Source organism: Nipponia nippon, unplaced genomic scaffold (genome assembly GCF_047370975.1).
Source record: "Nipponia nippon isolate SJK-2023a ecotype South Korea unplaced genomic scaffold, ASM4737097v1 scaffold_4, whole genome shotgun sequence".
Taxonomy (NCBI): domain Eukaryota; kingdom Metazoa; phylum Chordata; class Aves; order Pelecaniformes; family Threskiornithidae; genus Nipponia; species Nipponia nippon.
In genome coordinates this window covers 111,074,157-111,093,655 of record NW_028262358.1, presented here as the reverse complement: position 1 = coordinate 111,093,655, position 19,499 = coordinate 111,074,157, and the positions used below count along the sequence as shown (strand labels likewise).

General features: G+C 39.6%; 1 protein-coding gene across 5 annotated transcripts in view; it reads right to left on the bottom strand.

Moving 5' to 3' along the window:
* The window catches only part of GREB1 (growth regulating estrogen receptor binding 1), a 105,058-nt gene that overhangs the window by 32,752 nt on the left and 52,807 nt on the right, over positions 1-19,499 (bottom strand). For all 5 annotated transcript variants that reach the window (XM_087774895.1, XM_087774898.1, XM_087774896.1 and 2 more), the window contains 14 exons: positions 16,456-16,638; positions 15,996-16,139; positions 14,578-14,703; positions 12,617-12,739; positions 11,600-11,737; positions 11,232-11,417; positions 10,311-10,661; positions 9,520-9,648; positions 7,825-7,950; positions 7,172-7,369; positions 6,901-7,081; positions 4,879-5,071; positions 4,141-4,277; positions 702-1,041 (listed from right to left, as the gene is read on the bottom strand). In XM_087774895.1, coding sequence (XP_087631021.1) covers positions 702-1,041; positions 4,141-4,277; positions 4,879-5,071; positions 6,901-7,081; positions 7,172-7,369; positions 7,825-7,950; positions 9,520-9,648; positions 10,311-10,661; positions 11,232-11,417; positions 11,600-11,737; positions 12,617-12,739; positions 14,578-14,703; positions 15,996-16,139; positions 16,456-16,638 — 2,555 coding nt within the window. The remainder of the gene's footprint in view (positions 1-701; positions 1,042-4,140; positions 4,278-4,878; positions 5,072-6,900; positions 7,082-7,171; positions 7,370-7,824; positions 7,951-9,519; positions 9,649-10,310; positions 10,662-11,231; positions 11,418-11,599; positions 11,738-12,616; positions 12,740-14,577; positions 14,704-15,995; positions 16,140-16,455; positions 16,639-19,499) is intronic.

Below are 19,499 nucleotides of genomic sequence, written 5' to 3'. Positions count from 1 at the left end.
GGCCCTGGATCTCAGATGACTTCATCTAACATGTGTTGAATCAGACATAGTACAGAATGTACCAAATATATATTACACCATCCTAGAATGTAAATACATTTTTGCTTTGGTGATCAGATGATGGTAATATTATGAAAAGCAAGGCAGTATCAGAGGCTTTTGTTAAACAGCTGATCCAAGACTCTGGACCTAAAGGATATAAATTAATCCATAAACCAACACATGGTCCAGAAAGCATAAAGTTCTGAGCTGTGAATACCAGGGTGTTCTAGGACCCATCACTGATTTGGTGCCTTCATGCCACCTGCTGATGACAAGAATAATATAACTCTCAACTGGTCACTGATTAAAATCTTTTTGCACTATGCTGATTTTGTGCGAAAATTCTGCTAAAACTGTGACAATTTTATTTGGCTTTTTTCCTTATTGTCATGGTCCCTGTAGATAAAAGCAGTTCAACTGTTTGGGAGGGTTGCTGCTGGAAGTCAAGTTCTAACCATATTAGTTAATACTCCACTGAGTATTAACCAGAGGTAAGACAGCAGAGGAGTCACAGACAGTGTGCCTAAAAGATAAAAGTCATGTTCCTTATGATACTGGTAAGACCCACACTTCAGCTCATGACCATAACTCTCACCAGTAAAGTCTCCCCACCTGCCCATCTAACGAAACTTCCCAATATATGTCATTCTGCAAGTTACCTTTAGTTGCTCCACAAAGTGTTTCCCTATTGTGATTCCAGAATTAGGATTTCCCAAGATTATTTCAAAGTTATCTTCAAGGGCTAGTCTTTCCCTTACATTATACAGACGTTCATATGCCACTGCAGCCAGCGGAGTACATGGAATTCTCAACACTACCATGAGGCCATGACCACTAGGACATTGTCTTGAAGAGTTTATTAGGTTTTGGGTGATTTCCAGAGTTTCAACTGAGGTGTAATTCTTCATCTGAGAAAGTCCACACACTGCCATCATAGCTGCAGAGTAGTGTTGTATGAGGACAAAAGTCCTTATCACTGCACTGTGTAATCTGGGGAACCTGAAATAAATGGTGAATTAAATAGTGAAGTATTAAAGGCTAAAGTGAAAAAGCTATTTTTTACAAAATATAGTAAACTCAGGATCTTCTTCTGTAAAGAATCCTTCATATCTACTACACAACAGAATCTCACCAAATTTGCAGTTGGATAGTCTTTGCGAGGCATCATTTCATAAGCAGAACTGATGTTGTCTCTCTGTTTCTTACCAAGATTTACTAAGCAAGTAGTACAGTAAGGTTACTTCACTTCAAGTTACCAAGACTTTACTGCTCTTAAAAAATTTATTGCAGAATATTTGCTAGTGCACTCAGTAATATCATTAGTCCAAATTATATTCTCTTATCAATGAGAATACTATTCTTCATAATGTGTTACTCTTAAGGGGCGGAGAGTGGTGTGGTGTTTCTCTTGTTTTCTTACTGAAGCCCTGAACCAACTTACTCTTGTTTCCAAGAGGACTGAATACATAGGCAGCATCCAATGAGCACTCCAAGTTTCCAAGCTCAGGTACACCCTGTCTCAATCCCCAGTCTATGGAAGGGAGAGCCGTGGATATGCAATAGCTTCCTGTTCTCTGGTTTTCACAGAAATGAAATCCAGGTGCCCAGTAAAAAGAGGAACCATAGCTTGCTCAAAGAAGTGCCTGGTATGTGTGATCAGAGCTCCAAAGCACCGTGTAGCAAGCCCCAGCAGTTAAGTGTGGATGTGCTCAGTCTCCCAGTTAGCAATACAAATTCACAAGATTTAACTTGTCCTGTCTCATTCTCCTCTTCAAGGATGAGGAGAAGGCTGAGGTACTGAATGCCTTTTTTGCCTCAGTCTTTAATAGTCAGACTGGTCATCCTCGGGGTTTTCAGGCCCCTGAGCTGGGACATGGAGATAGGATGCAGAATGAAGCCCCAGTTGTCGAAGAGGTGGCAGTCACCGACCTGCTCCTCCACCTGAATGCCCACAAGTCCATGGGGCCAGACGGGATCCATCCAAGGATACTGAGGGAGCTGGCAGAGGAGCTTGCCAAGCCACTCTCCATCATTTATCAGCAGTCCTGGTCAACCGGGGAGGTCCCAGATGACTGGAAGTTAGCAAATGTGACACCCCTCTACAAGAAGGGTCGGAAGGAGGATTCCGGGAACTACAGGCCTGTCAGCCTGACCTCGGTGCCAGGGAAGGTCGTGGAGCAGATCATCTTGAGGGCCATTATGTGGCACGTGTGGGACAACCGCGGGATCAGGATCAGCCAGCATGGGTTTATGAAAGGGAGGTCCTGTTTCACTAACCTGGTCTCCTTCTATGACAAGGTGACCTGCTTAGTGGATGAGGGGAAGGCTGTGGATGTTGTCTACCTGGACTTTAATAAGGCCTTTGACACAGCCTCCCACAGCATTCTCCTGGAGAAGCTGGCTGCACACAGCTTGGGTGGGTGCACTCTACGCTGGGTTAAAAACTGGCTGGACGGCCGAGCCCAGAGAGTGGTGGTGAATGCAGTCAAATCCAGTTGGTGGCCCGTCACGAGTGGTGTTCCCCAGGGCTCAGTGTTAGGGCCAGTCCTGTTCAATATCTTCATCGATGATGTGGATGAGGGGATTGAGTGCACCCTCAGCAAGTTTGCAGATGACAACAAGTTGGGCAGGAGTGTTGATCTGCTGGAGGGTAGGAAGGCCCTACAGAGGGATCTGGACAGGCTGGACCGATGGGCCGGGGCCGACTGTATGAGATTCAACAAGGCTAAGTGCCGGGTCCTGCACTTGGGTCACAACAACCCCATGCAATGCTACAGGCTGGGGGAGGAGTGGCTGGAGAGCTGCCTGGCGGAAAAGGACCTGGGGGTGTTGGTTGACAGCCACCTGAATATGAGCCAGCAGTGTGCTCAGGTGGCCAAGAGGGCCAATGGCATCCTGGCTTGTATCAGGAATAGTGTGGCCAGGTGGACCAGGGAGGTGATAGTGCCCCTGTACTCGGCACTGGTGAGGCCGCACCTCGAGTACTGTGTTTAGTTTTGGGCCCCTCACTACAAGAAGGACATCGAGGTGCTGGAGCGTGTTCAGAGAAGGGCAACAAAGCTGGTGAAGGGTTTGCAGCACAAGTCTTATGAGGAGTGGCTGAGGGAACTGGGGTTGTTTAGTTTGGAGAAGAGGAGGCTAAGGGGAGACCTTATTGCTCTCTACAACTACCTGAAAGGAGGTTGTAGCGAGGTGGGGGTCGGCCTCTTCTCCCAAGTAATAAGCGATAGGACGAGAGGAAACGGCCTCAAGCTGCGCCAGGGGAGGTTTAGGTTGGATGTTAGGAAAAACTTATTCACCGAAAGGGTAGTCAGGCATTGGAACAGGCTGCCCAGGGAAGTGGTTGTCTCCATCCCTGGAGGTATTTAAAAGACAGTTAGACGTGGTGCTTGAGGACATGGTTTAGTGGCGGACTTGGCAGTGATAGGTTAACGGTTGGACTCAATCATCTTAAGGGTCTTTTCCAACCTTAACGATTCTATGATTCTATGATTTTTACAGATCACAAAGAGTTCATTCACAGCTGCACGTATGAACACAATGTGTCACTACTCTTTTGCACTGATTCTAGACTTGCTCCACAGGGACCAAGGAAAAATGATAATGTATTTTCAAGCCCTGATGATGCTCTGAAGTTTTTATTGCTGATTTAAGTGTACAAACCACAGTGACAAGTCTACTTCTCTTTGTGGTCCAAGTGCAGTATACACAAATTCTATACATCAAAATCAGCTAGGGTCAGCAAGTGGTAACATTGGACAATAGTAATAACAGATTTGAAATTACATGATGATGCAGTGTTAGATTATTATAATATAAAAATAGCTACTGGTCACAACAAGAACACACTCTACATTGGGCTAAACAGTGTGCATGTTTGTAATAAGAGGCAGCCTACACTGAGTAGATTACAGGCCAAATATATACAGCAAAGATGGAAGGAGAAAATAAGAATGAGTGAAATGCCCTTGCATTCACAGCTGATTTGTGGGACAGTAAGGGGAAAAAAAAAAAAATAACCAGGCTTCTAGCTAGTAACTCAAGTCACTAGAACGAACCTCCTAGATTTCCTGTGTTAAACAAAGGAGGGTACCGTACCTCTTTCCCAAAGCCATGACCATTGCTTCAAAAGAGCTGTCGTACCGAAGCAGTGGAATACTATGTCCAGAGAGGGTGGACTCAATGAATTCTGAGAGTCCAAAATATTTCTTGTTTTCATGGTATAAATCTACACCCTAAACCAAATAAAAATATAAAGGTAAAGTTTATAAATTATTAATTTACAATTGATTAACCATTGGTATCTGACATACTTGCAATCACATTCTCTAAAAAGCATACATCTATTCAGGCATATTAAAACAAGGAGAGAAAGAAACAGAATTAATTTTTTTGAGAGAACTGAAGCTTGACCCAATTTTTCCTTCTCTCTCTCTCTCTCTCCTTTTTTCTCTCCCCACTTACATATACAGAGACAGAACAGCTATGTGTGGAATAAATATGCATACATATGAAGAAAATCCATGTATGTGCATACATTTATGCAGTAATGCACTAGAGACAAATTTTCAGATGGTTTCCATTTATGCAGCTCAAAGATTTTTAGCAGAGCTACTACAGTTTATAGAAGATATAAAAGGAATAAAGAAAAAAAGCAAGAAATGACAGGATAAGCAAAGGGAAAAAGAACTTGCCACAGACTGAACAAGAAAAAGATGCCATGCAAACTTCATTCTTGTTTACAAAAATCATGGGGCCTCCACAGTTTTGCCAAGTATGTAAATGTAAAATAACTTATGAAAAGCTCACAAAAGCACCTCAAAGCATCCATCTTACATTGCTGTATGAAGAAGGCCAGTGGATCTCATTGTAAGGGCTGATAAGAGTATGCTGTGTCTGCAGCGCATAGGGGAAGGAAGTCACATGGAGGGTCACAATATTTGGCGCCTCTTTCACCTCCCTGCAGTTCAACAGTCTATCAACAACTCCTGTAGACAGTTCTGTTTGAGGATAAAGGCTATGCATAGCACTGCAAAAAAGAAACCCAACACTCTCCAAAGTGATCAGCACAAGGGAACATTTGTGTCAGTGTAATAGCTTTAACCTGGATGTGAAATCAAAGTTAAACACGTACAAGGAACTTAGGACTGTTCTTTGCCCTGCTTTTGTTGCATAGAAGGATGGGAAAAGAAACGCAAATTATTTCACTGCAGCTGAAAATTTCTGTAAGTAAGTCTGATGATAAACTCCCCATCTAGCAAATTACCAGTCCTTTACAGCTACCAGAATATGAGAGATAAAGGATGAAAGGAAGCTGATGTTTTGGCAGTTACCAGTAGACACATAGTCCTGTAGTAACTTTGGCCAGATTGTTAGTGCTGCCCTTCAGAAAATATAATTCTTACCTACAAAAATCAAAATAGAAAATGACAGACAGTAAGTCAGTATGACAGAAAAACAGAGGGAAACTACCTGTGATAGAGCTATTATGAGAGGGAAGAATAGTTATTGTTAGGGCAAATGCCAGTATCATGGAACATCTACAGTCAATTCCTTGCTCTGGTGTAAAATTTCAGTCCAAATTCATGCTATTTAATTTTTGGCATTTACCTGCAGTGACTAAGTTACAAGCCTAGTCACTGCAAGCTCCTTCTGTTACCAGCAGAGAGACATAAGTAACTCCAGAAATTGGTTGTGTCTACCCATGATCTCAGTCAGCCCTCAGAGATGCCCGTGTCTCTGCTGTGACTATGTGGGCAATCCCAGGCAATTACACTCCTGTTTCAGGCACCTCATTTAACTGACTTCAGGTAGGTGGCATGGATCCTGCTGTGCAGAATAGTCACTTAAATATCTGTCACTTACATATCTTTATTAGATAAGAGGAAAAAATATCAGAGTTAAGCAGCAATGCAGGTACTTCCCTACCACTGAAGGATGTTGTACGAATAAATGCCTTAAAGGCTGTGACAGCTGTAATAGGTCATGTAAGTTCCTAAGATACAGAGGAGTTGAACAGGAAACCCTCACATGCAAAAACAGAGTTTTGGTGAAAACCATCATTCTTAACCAGTGTGAAAGAGAAGACCTTTTCATTTCATTCACAAGCAAGATTCTGTAGTTTTTGGTTTCAGAAACACTACCATGTTCCCAAAGTTGGAATATGTTGGTGTTTCTGGAATTCAGTGTGTTTTCCAAGCTCCCCAGGAGCCAGAAGGCAAAAGCAGCCCAACTTCTCAGCAGGCAGATTGTTGAGAAGCCAAGGAAACAGGGCTCTCTGAGGGAAGCAATGAGTTATGCAAGTGAGCTGATGGGGAACTTGGTAAACATCAGATAGAAACCTCCCTGCTTCCCTGGGAAGTCTACCTGACATGACTATGTATCCAATTCTTACGAATCAGTGATTCTGGATAGAAAAAACATGGTACTGGATAATTTCCAATCAGTTACAAAAACAAGCAGCAGTGTTGGCTCACTAGTTGTCTCCTCACTGTGGAGGGGTTTTGCATGTTTTACAGCCCAGAGGACACTGACAGAAGATAATGAGCTCTGTGTACTTTCACAGGAAGCTTTCCTTTGAACAAATGACAACCAGCCAAAAAAACAATAGCTGTGGCTGAAAGAAGATAGGAATGGTGAACAAGGAAAGCTGAAATGTTCCACTGAGGCATAATATAATAGGCAGGATAAGAATAAGTCATGAAGGACCTTAAAAGAAAACATGTTTATTCAACGCATGGGAAGAGAGAGTTAGCAGAAAGATGCAAACAACGATGAAGGAAGGGATAAATCAGAAAGCTGATCTTGAGAGCTAATGCAAACAATAATTTCTCTAAAAACAAGTTACCGTTTTTTTACCTCATTAGATCCCAGTGTGCGTGATCATGGATTAGGACAAACAGTGTATGTGGATTCTGCATAGAGTTTTGTAAAAAGACTTTGAATTTAATCTGGGCTTCTGCATCTAGTTTCATGACATACTGTTCCACCCTCTGCTTTGTAAGATGTTCCTTTTCTAATCCAAGTTCTAATAAAATACCTGAAGAAATGGAACAAATGTCAGTATTTCCAGATACAAATGCATTTAACAATTTCCTGTAAATCTAAAATAAAGCTAACTAATGAGCACCTGAGTGCCAGAGATGAAACAAAGTCTGCTGATAAGTCACTTCGGAGGGTGGAACACAAATCAAGAAATCAATTTTCTCGAAGGAACCCAAATCAAGATTTTGAGTGCTGGAGTCAGCAATTGAGCAAATATGAGACAGCAATTTCTGAGCCACTGCTAGCTGGAATGGACGAATCTGATGTCGTTCAATCTCATAACCTAGAAAAAGGCAAAATTCTGTTTAGATATATGCCCGAAGTCTAATCTAATGCAAAATGTTAGAGTCTGGCAAAGAATGATTGATCTACTCTTTAAGTTACTTTGCTTATGAACCGGAGTTCCAGTTTAAGAAAATCTATATGGAATATGCAAAGAAATCTTTCTGCATTTGGGCATTTTGGTCCTATAAGTCTCTGAAATATCTGAGAGCTGAAACTGAACTTGTGCAGTAGCATTCTGCTACCATAGAAGTAAGACTTGGAGCTTCAGAGCCTACAATACCCCGTGGAATGAAGCAGAGCATCCATCAGCGTAAATCTGGATATCCCAAGACATGAGTTGCTGTTTGCCTCAGGACCTTTGCCTTCAGGAGCCTAGAACTCTGCCCAGATGGATCTAACTGCACACCCACAGACCTGGTCTCAAGTATGCTACTCTGTTACCTCTTTACTTACTTGTACATGCAGCTGCTCCAGTTTCATTCAGTGCTGTTGGTTTATTCACTGAAGCAGAAAGTGATGAAGAGATGTGCCCTTGGTTCTCCTGATAAAATTTCTCCAGCAAAAGATCAATGTCACCCTCTGTCAAATTGAAGGGAGAGTGGAATAAACATCCATGTTAATAAGAGCTGCATTTCACACTGATTTTGTTCTGTAGATCTTAAAGAGCTTTATATATGCTAGCTAGTTATCCTGCTCTTGGCTTATTGGCTGTTTTATACAGGAACCTTCTCGTTATTTTCTATTGCATCTGTTTTTACAGCATATTACTAATAAAATGCAAATCAGCCCAGGGAATGACAGACCAACTCTGCAGACCACTCGCTAGGACATTTATGGAGGATAGCGGAAAACTAGCCTCAAGGCCCTGATGCCAATCTGCAACAACAAAGACATGAAACTGGCTTAGTTTATGTTCAGACCATAAAGCTATACTGTTCACTAATAAGGATTACAAGAAGCTTTGGAAAATCTGATAAGTATTTTTAAATCTTTCACTTTTTTGAGAGACAGAAAGAAAAACAATTTCCTATAAAGCTGAAAGAGAAATATGAGTTTTGTAGCTATGCACAATGCTGCAGCAGGCAAGGTATGTTTTATTGAAATAACCATACCTGTAAATATAGCCTATTCTATTCAGCAGGGGCCCTGCTTACAGATGAAAGCTATGCAGAGAATACAGTATGCCTGTCCTGTGTATTTAGTATTTTCCCAGCAGTTGAAAAGATGTTTGAACATGTCTGCACTGAGCTCAGAAAGGCAGGGTCTCCCTTGTGAAGTGCAATCCAGTGATGGATTTCCTTTCTAATCCATAGATGGCAACTATTTTTAGGATGCTCATTTACTTGTTCTGCTCAAACAGTAGCAATAGCAGAAGTGATTTTGAGAACCATATTTTGAAGATACTAAGAGCAGAAACACTAACATAACTACATGATGGTTCAAGGAAAATGAGTTTCTCTTAAGTGACCACTCAAAATATCATGACACATCCAGAAGGGTTCTTGTGATCTAAGTACAGATTTACGGATGTGACGTGAATGGCAAAGGGGACTGTGACATCCCATTAACACTGACAAATATGCTGCATTTGTTCTAGTTGTGTGATACAGTTTAACTTTCCATGTGGCTAGATCTATCCCCAGATAGTCCTGCCTGTAGCAATCATCGGTATACTCAGTTAAAAAATGATCCAGTAGCCCTGGCTCTCTGCAATTTTCCTCTCTGCCATGCATCATGATCAAGTTCACAGTATGGTAAGTTGAAAGGACAAATCCTTCCTTTGATAAAATAACTCTATTCTATCATGTGATAAAATAACCCTGTTCCATCATTACATCTGTGCTTAGGGCAAAAGAATTTATACATTCATATGGATGTGGACTTGCATAGTATATGGATGGATTTGCATAGCTAAGAATAATATGCTCAGCTATTTGCTGGCATATTTTTATGAAACTGAGGGATTTTAGAAACTGACACTTGTAGGGGGAACTTCAATTCAAATGTACTTTCACAACTTCGTCCTGTATTTTTTATATATTTCTAATAATGTCTTGCTTCTGGAAAGGTAAAGAGCACAGCTATTCTCTCTGACTTAAAAAAGTTTCAGGGACTTGAAAACATGCCTCGTTATAACCTGTTAGGTACCTGGGCAGAGTGTGCTAAAGAAGGACCCCAGAGTTTCCACTTTCCCTGTGACCAGCTGATAGTTAACTTCTTTTTGGTAGTCTGAAGGAGTGAGCATGCTCTCAGACAGAACTCTTGCCTGATACTTTCCTAAAAGACAAAAAAAGTAATTTTGAAAGCACTTCAAATAATAAAAAAACTACCCAGCTAAATGAATACCACACACACAAAAATGGCAGAGATGAGTTTTCTCTCTCTCCTATACACGTAGGCACCAGACACCTGTAAGACAGATTCATGTTTTATAATTCTTTGTGTTTCTTTCCTTTTTTAGGAAATTCTTGTTGATGCAGTATATAAAAAGAGCATATAAATAGTCAAAGGAATTGTTAATTATCTTACACTCATAATGAATCTTTGAATAGCTATTCAAACAATTTACTTAATTATCAACAGGCTGTTGAAGGGAATGACACTGAAAGACCACCCTTTAGAAGCTAAGAAAATGTTCGGTCCTCCGCTCACAGTAATATCCCAGTCACACAGGGCAGGAGAGCTTTATGCACTATGTGTGCTGTAACTCACCATTATTTGTTTGTAGTAGCGTTGGCTGGGATTCCTTAGTGAGAAAATGGGTAATGCAGGCAGAATGTGGTTTGCTGGGGAGAGACCTAACTGTGCAGCATCAGCTTGGGTTCATCAAAACCCATTACTTTTTGGTCAAAGCTCTGCTTTCTAAGGAAACGTCAACCAAGCTCCTCACAGCGTTGAATTACTCTGTTTTACCGGGAGATACACCCTTGGGATCTCACCTGTTATCACAATGCAGGAATCAATGGCTCGACTTCTACTGGCACATATGATCACCACATAGTTTGTCTTTATTAATTTTCCTTCAATGAGCAGCTTAAACATTTCTGAAAGCCCTTCAGCCAGAGAGTAGCTGCACTCGATGATATGGACACTGTCATTACAGGAGCTGGCTGCGAGGCCTGCCAGCCAGGGGAGCTGGGCTGAAGTCACTGGTGCGATCTGGCTGGGCACTTGAGGGAACGTTTGTGGGACAGCCTGTTGGTACTGACGGATTTCAGACAGGTGTGATTCCCGCCACGAACGCATGAATATTTGTTCCAAATCCTCAATCAAAGGGACCTGGTCTGAGGCTAAAAACAATTCAAAGGAAAGTATTATGAAACAATTAAACAAATCTGTTGAGTTAAAAACAATTTTTTTTTTTCAAAATACATACTTTTTTAGAGATGATCATATTTCAGATTCATGCATGCATGACTCTATTGCCATTAGCAGTTGTGAACCAAATTTTTCATTTTGAACTGCCTTTGTGATACTCAGGTAAAGCTGCCCTATTTGGAACCTGGGTATCAGCAATTAGAACTGTTTGAGAGGTTGAATGCTGCCTATCTCAGCATAATGCTGCTTCTAAACCACGGACTGTATGCAAGAGCAGTGAATTACAGCTCTTTTCCTTTTTTTATTTTTAGTTGCTGAGGTCCCAGATTATAGGAGAAGATGAACTTTGTATGATTATATTTCAATCTGTCTGGTCTTCAAGAACTAATTATTTAGTTTTGTTTCATTGCCACGAATGAAACTGTTTAATATCACATGTCCTAAGACTGATATTTAACATTGCCCTGCCCTAATATTCCCTTTCTCATTTGCTGGCATGTAATATATTCATTGCAGTCCATCTGGATGTAAAATAATCTTACCTAGTTGAACAAGGTAGTAGACAGTCAGTAAGAGCTGCATTTCTTCTGAAATAGGCTGTATTGTGGAGGCGCCGTATTGTTCATATGCTCTAGATAAAGACTGGGAATTTCTGTAACAGGTGTACAACAAAGGACTCACTATCACATCATTAATGTTCCCACAAAGATATGGGAAGTTTCCATGACCTACAAAATAAAAAATGTTTGTACGCATCACATTAATTTCATAATTTCCCATGTATGCATTAAACAGTTTTAATAGTAAACCTTTTAAAATTGACAGCTTTAGCAGTGTTTAGCAGTAGGATGTATCTTTACATCTCTTACGAAAAAGACATAAAGTCTTGTTGGGGGGTTGGGGTTTTTACCTTTAAAAATAACTGGCTTTGCTTTACAGATTTTCAGCAAGTTGTCAGGAACTGAGACAGGTTCTCCTGAGCCCACCATCGGAGATGAGGCTGGCCCCACCAAAGCAGAATGTGGTAAAGACGATAGGCTTCCTCCATCTAAGATTTTAGACATACTGTTACTGGAGTCAGGTCTAATAATGATTTCCTCAAAGAAAAGTTATTCAACATTATCTCATACCCACATTTGGTATCACTGTTAAACGCTTTTTATGGTTACATCACACATTTCATGAGCTGTTACTACAACCCATACTATTACGTTAACTTACTTGGAGGACTAATTATATTGTTTCAACTTTGAACATCACACGTGCATCTAAATATTTTTAAATATTTATAAACAAACAGTTCCAGGTTTGAATGCAAGAATACAGAGACTGATGTGATATCAATGCACAAATAGTTATGATTTGTGTGTTCTGTATGATATATTTAGTTTCACTGATTCTAAACAGGTTTTCTTGCTATAGCAAGAAAGAAAAAATTAAGATTCAATGTTTGCTCAATCATAACTTCTTTACGGTAATTTTAATTTAAACAATAGCACATATTAAAAGAAAACAGTTTGGGGAAAGTGGGTTTATTTCACTGCATGTCACCCTAGTCTGTATGTAGGCTATAAAATCCAAGTGCCAAGAACACTGTGACAAATAATTGAAACGATGGATGGAACCTTGACCTGAGTTATGATACTAATTTTAATATTCCAAAGGTGTTTCAGTGTCTAAAGGTGGACACAGGCACCTGTTGGGATTTATTAATAATGACTCGATGACTGGATCCTAATGAGAGCTATGCTCAGACCCTCAAAAAGAAATCAATGGAAACGAAGCACCTAAAGGGGAGCATGCAGCTATCAAACACCTTTCAAAACTGTAATGCGAATCTGCATGCATCTTTAAAATATTGCCTCTTTTCCCCCATTATTTTCTGAATAATGAAACAAACATTACCATTACCTTAGATATAGCTTACCATTTTTAATTCTGTTTGGAACCTGTGGGTTGTGCTGCAAGTTCCAAGTTTCAGTAGATGATGGAGATTCTGGTGACCAACCTTTATGGCGCTTTTTTGGAGGCCCTGAATTTGTTAAAGTGCCTGAATAACAGTAATATTTCAGAAAAGTATTAGAATAAAATGTATTCAGTTTTGTGCATGCTAATTCAATATGTTTTGATAGATTGAATGTGTGCATTAAGTACTGTGGTAGACAGGGTCAACTCCATGAATATAGTCATTTTTCATGGGTTTTGTTTTACTTTGCTATGTCCTGCCTAAATTTCTGGGAACTTTCCGGTGCAGAGAACTCTTAATTATCTAGGCAGACTTCACTTACTTTATACCAATGTTTACTCTGTACTAAGAATGAGACATGTACTAAGAATGCTTGTAAGTGTTAATATTTTGAAGTCAACACTGTGGGCATTTCGCTCCTTTTATTTCTGAACACATGACAGTGTTTCATGTAAGATCTGAGTTCTTTTCAACAATTTTCCCATTTACAGGATTTTTGCCACTTCTTGCTGATTACCATCTTTGGTTTTATGATATTCCATATTAATGCCTAGCAAATTCCTTCTGCACTTTTCTCCTATCACATGTAGCTCTAACACCTTTGTCTGTAAAAACATAACTTTCTCATAGTTTTTCTAGGAGCTCTTGATGATTCATTTATTGAATTTTCTTTCATTAATTTCTTGAATCTTCTTGTGCCTCCTGCAAACTCCTAGCATGATAAGCTTCCACTAACATCAAGTATTTCTAATTATTGAGAGTCAATGGTCCTCCAGGAATTGCTCAGCATCTTGCAGGATTGAGCTATTTCTATTCCTGGACGTGACTATCCAGAGGTCATAACACTACTTCACACTGGCAGGGCTACATCTCCTGGCAGAACGGTTAGTCCCACATAAAATTCAAGACAAAGTAAGAATCTTAAATAAAAAAGGGTTTAATTTTGCAGAAGACATTAAAATTAAAAATAAACCTGAAGCCTTCGGATCTAGAATAATATTGTTCACTTGCAGAAGAACCTTACGTACAGGTTTTCAAAGATGACTTTGTCCTTTAAACTTTTACCGCCTGAGGGCAGTATTTAGCCATTTGTTCTACTCATTCTTTCATGTACTTTCCTGGCATAAAGTGACAAAGTCACAAGATAGTGCAATACAAAGAATTTTTTATTTGAAAATGCCATACTCTTTCCCGCAGATATGTTGATATGTGAAAGTAATCCATCTGAAATGAATTGGCAAGAATATGTTGCTGCATGGAGGAAAGAGATCAAGAACCTGAATGGGCAGAGAAGAAGAATTTGCTGTGATGCCAGCAGGGAAACTTGGAAAGCCTCATTCTAAAATAAAGCTATAGCATGTTTCTAGCCATAGAGAAGACTAACTTTCTAGCTTAAACAAGCCAGTGACACAGAATACAGTTTGTGACAGAAAACAATTAATACAAATCATGATAATAATGGTGCAGTGAGGACAGTTTCTTTAATTTGGAGCCAGTTGTCAAAGTCTAGTGCTCCATCCCAAGGTGAACTGCAACATAGGAATTATCATATGAGTGATTACTTATAAATCTTTCTTCATTCCCTTCACAAAACCTGTCGGTGAGATTGCTGCAAACTGACACATTCTTTAAGAACCTGGATTCAGAATCTAGCCTGTACTTCTATTAAATGAATGAACTGTAAATATAACAAAAAAACTTCCAATTAATAATCTGAACTGTAACAAAGCTATGGCTGAAAACATATAAACAATTTTTTTTCTGAAAATTAACACAGAAAAAAGTGTTATGGTCAGAAAGGGCTTGGAAGGGTATAGTATTCATACAGGAAATTACAATCGTGATATCATTTGGTCAATGCTTCTATTATACCCATGGAATATGGAGTTTAGGGTTATTAAACAACAAATCCATACAAATACCTAATACTGAAGGTCTTGTCAGAGCAGACAGGTTATTTTTCACCAACTGTTGTTTAGGGGATTCCTTGCCATTATAAACGGCTGAGCCGAACACTGCTGTTGAAGGGACGTGATCTATGGCTGCAGCTGGCGAGAAAAAAACAAAGTATTTATACTAAAGACTTCTAGGTCAAGATCCTCAGCTGATATAATAAACTGATCACTTGATCATTTACTTTAATAGAACCATCGGGATCTGCTTAGAGTGAATGCAATGCTGAATAAAACAAACCCACTTCTGATCTCATAACAGATTATTGCTGTCTGACTCCCAATTAAGTGCCTGGGTAAAATCCGATTCTGCAATTAAATACATATGTCAGATCCTTTAGCTTCTTTGCAGGTGGACCCTAGCTCTTACATGAAGTTTAGTGAAGAACCAGCTAGAAGAGTGAGAGAGGTTGTTCAAAATTTACTAAAAATCTCCTAAGCCTCCATTCCAATCCTCTTTCCAAGCTTCTTTTTAACTATGGTGCATTAAAAAGAGGTTTTCTCAAGCCTAATATGCTTGTAATTAATGTAGCTTTTTTATGTATGTAACCTCTGACAAAAAGAATGCCAATCTGCTATTATAGAGAGATTAATGATTTGTTCTGGAGGGGTACCAGTATTCCAGATCACAACGATTTAACAGGCTTCTGTCTCACAAAGCGAATATAACCACCAACAGATGCGCCTCAGTTCTCCTGTGTGAATCTCTGGGACAGTCACAAGACACTAAAGAGCTGTTTTCATTATGAAGAAGCTCAGAGAGATCACTCTAACCTCTATCATCCATCACCTTCCATTTATGTCAAGCTAATGGAAAAGTAAATGTTTCAGAAAGATTTTTTAACACAAAACCAGTTACAGATACTGATCATTAGTTTGTTTTTTAATATTAAAGCCACTTTTCTCAGCAGAAGAAAAAACTCAGAAGCTTTTAAGCTTTTAATGTCTGCAGTAAAGAGATTCTGGTCATAACATAAAATAGAGTGGATCAGAAGAAAAAGCTGAAATGACACTGGTTCCTGTAACATTTGTCATCTGTGACCAGACAAGCAGAAGCTGGAGGAATGTAATACTTGTTCTCAGCAACTTTAAAAATAAAGGCTTTTAAAAAATTTTGGTTTGCCTTAGCTATGAACAAGCTGCAGAACACCATTTTATTATTTGCTAACCTTCTATACATAAACCTGAGGGGAAAAAATGGACAGTGAGAAGCCTTCAAAGTATGATTGCTTTCTTCATTTGTAATATATCTCTGAATTTATTCAACTTGTTTTGTTTTATGTGGTAGCGTGCTTATTTGTTTGTCTTTCCATTCACACAACTACACACAAATATGCTTGCACAGAAGAGTAAGAGGTAACCCAGCCTGTTTTCCTTCGAAGCGGTACCTGTTTGCTGAGTCCCAGCTGGAGCACTTGGGTTTGCTGCTGGAGGCGGCTCGCTGGAGGTGCTTCCCGAGAGGCCCGAACTTTCTGGCAGCTGGAACAATGTGCTTGAGCAGGTGCTGGATGAAGTCTGCCGGCCTCTGAACTCTTAACAAAAAAGAAACTTCTTATTCCCTGACAACAGCGGCATTTGCTTTTTCTCTGCATATTTGATTTGATAATTTCACACATGAATTGCTTAGAGGCTACAGCACTTGGAAGGGAGGAACTGATGTCTTCAGACATGCTGTCCTCGTATTAGGTCAGTCAATTGCTTTTTACAGCTGCTCTAGTAATCACCTAGCTTTAAAGAGTCTTTCTTTCAACTGATCTGTCTTAGCTTTTACACAGACGCCAGTCCCTGTGATAGCTAAGCTTGGATGATGAAAACCAGAGCTCGAGGAAGACAGCTTCGTTATCTTACCTGCCCCTTTCCAGCAGATTACAGATCCTTTGGTCAGAGTTCCCTGTGCATTCCTGACCAGATAATACTTTAAGTGTTTCTGTTTCTTGGGCTGAGTGGTCAGTTTAAGATTAATGTGATTTGAGAATTCTGTAAAGTAGCAGAAACCCTTCTTGCCACAGCCAACACAATTGCCAGAGAAGCCTGATAAAATAAACAATACATATAATCCAATGAGATAGGTGGGTCACTATTAATAACATCTAAACATGACTCTTTCCTGGAGAAAATCTGTATTTATTTCTTTTTTTTTCAGAGTGAACTTTTTATTAATATTTTCCTCCCAAAAAATATTACATCAGGTCCACTGTATTTCACTTCGGCTACCAGATTGCAAAAATAGAGCTCCACATTTACAGAACAATTAAAACAGGCCATATTTTTCATTTTCTCACACCAGAAAAAGATCACAATTCCTATTCATTACCTACCTGTGAAACATTAAACCAAAAAGTTTCTGATTGAAGAGTACTGAAATCCCATGCTTAACCCCAGCCCTATTCAACACCACAGAAAGTACAGGCTTCACTTGTTTCAGCTTTCGATGAACTTAAACATGCAATTAAATCTCAAGAAATTAAGTATATTTAATCTATTATATTTAATCAGATCTAAGTACATTTAAGTATCAAGTTCCTACTACAGATACTTTTTTAGAGAGGAAAAAATACTAAGGACTTCCTGGGCTATTAATTTAAAGTGGCTTTCTCAAGTTATGGCTGGACTGTGTTAGCACCTCACAACAGTTTAAACTATTTAAGATTACGGAAACAAAGTGTCTGCAACTTCATAGACACGACAGAGACATAGTCCTTGCACGTAAAGAAGCTTATGTACTAAGGCTTGATGGGGCAGTTCCAGGGATACTGCCATTGCCCCTCATTCTGAGATCCACAGTTTGAGCCTCAAAGAGGGGCTCATGGTGGTGAAGTCATCATCAGCGTAAATAAAGGGCATTCCTTGCACAGCTGACGATCTGCCTTTCATTCTTAAACAACTTCTTTGTCCCTTTTCCAACGTATTTCCTAGGAAATTTTCATCTCGCATCAGACCAGTGCAACTGTCTGAAAATACTTCTTATCTACAAAGAAATCCTACAGTGTGCAATTAGAAGATGATCTTCCCCATGGAAATTTTCTCTCTGTTCCCTACACACGATCTGAAGCATGAAGTTTTCTTTTATTTTAATCAATCCTATCTAATGTACATTTTTATGTGTTATCACAGGAATTGAAATGGAAAGGGTGTGTTCAGTGAATTGAAAGATGGCAAAAATAAAATAAAGGAAATGCATTTCACATAACAGATGGAGAACAACATTGGAAATAAATAGTATAACTGGATTATAGGGCCAATAATATGGTAGAAAAAGTGAAGAGCTATTAATGAGAATGATGATTTCAATCACATATTTCAGGCAAATTAACTTTTCAAATTAATTGTCAATACTTTTTTTCCTTCTGTAAAATACAAGTGCTGAAATATAATGTTTTGTAAACACCTGTTGCTTGGTTTACAACCCAAGCACTTTCATTAGTTTTCAAATGGTTCAGAAGAATTTATTAAAAACCTAAGCTCATGTGGAAATTGGTCTGGTATCTGTGGGAACAAGTGGCTAACAACTATTGAAAGCTGCCTATTATCTCTCTGATCCTGGTCGGTCGGATGATAAAGGTCACTATGACTCATAAAATCAGGACAAGTCACGACTTTGCAGAATCCTCTGCGTTATATCAGTCAGCATGAAAGCATCTGTCTAACCTTACAGAGCCTTCAGTAGCTGCAATGAAAGCAACAACAAAAGGAAACAAAATTAGAACGGATGTGGCAAAAGCTGTAGAGTTTGCATGCGTTTTATGCAGATTAAGAAATCATGAAAAATGCTTCTGATAGTAAATGAAAACTTCCCATACATTGGGCAGCACACTGAGCGTGACCAGCAGCACTGCAATTTTTGCCTTGTTGGCATTTACAAGTCCTTACGTGTTTTCAAATACAAGCATGAGGGGACCATTTCCAAAAGTAAAATAGAAGTACCTGTATGCTTTTTAGGTTTTATCATTTTGCTGAGTGACCAGCAACTTGCCAACGCCACAGGCAGAAATATTTGTTCAACAGAAGTTGGACAGTGGACATAAAATCTTTCCATGTGGACTTTAGATCAGTCATTATTGGTAACTTCTGTAAATCATCCTCGGCCTAAACCAGATTTAGCAATAACTTCTACCTGAAATAACCTTTTGCCCTAATCACCTATTTTTAACTCTGTGAGGTCTACTGGAAAACTAGTTTACACCACGTACAGCATACAGCTGAGGCCTAGTAAGGATTAAACAGATCTAAATTGTCCACTTGTTTTGAAAAGTCCTTGGAGAATATTTGAGAAGTTTATTTTTTATTTTTCCTTTTAAGTCAAACTATCATCTTTCACCTCAAGCTTCCCCAGCTTCTCTGAGTCACACCGAGTCCTTTCTTGCAAGCTCCTGCCAACACCATTTTTCATCCCATGCATTCTGACCAACGCTCTAGTTGATGACAGCCATTGCTTCGTTAATACAGCTCAGCCCTGACATCACAGACAGAACATAGCATGATCTTATAATTCCAGTGCGATAAAATGCTGTTCAATCATTACTCACTGCAGGGCTCTGCCAGCCTTGCTCATAGCACTTTATGTAGCAGATTGAGGAACACGGAGAACTCAAACATTGCATCATCCCCCTTTCTCTGCATGCCCTGTTCACGTGCCATGGCCCGAGGCAGCAGCTGATAGAGGGGACAGCCTGTTTCATAAACAAGCCGCATTAAATATTCTTCCATACGTTATAGAGAGGACAAAGGTCAGGGGAGTCGGGGCAGCCATAAGGTGACTCAATATATCTATGTCATGGGATGGATTTCACAAGAGAATTAGAAATCAATGCCTGGAGTTTAGGGGCTAAAAGCCTTTCACCTTTAGGTCACCAGTTCACATCCAACTCAGTTCAGTAGTGACTTAAGGCTGT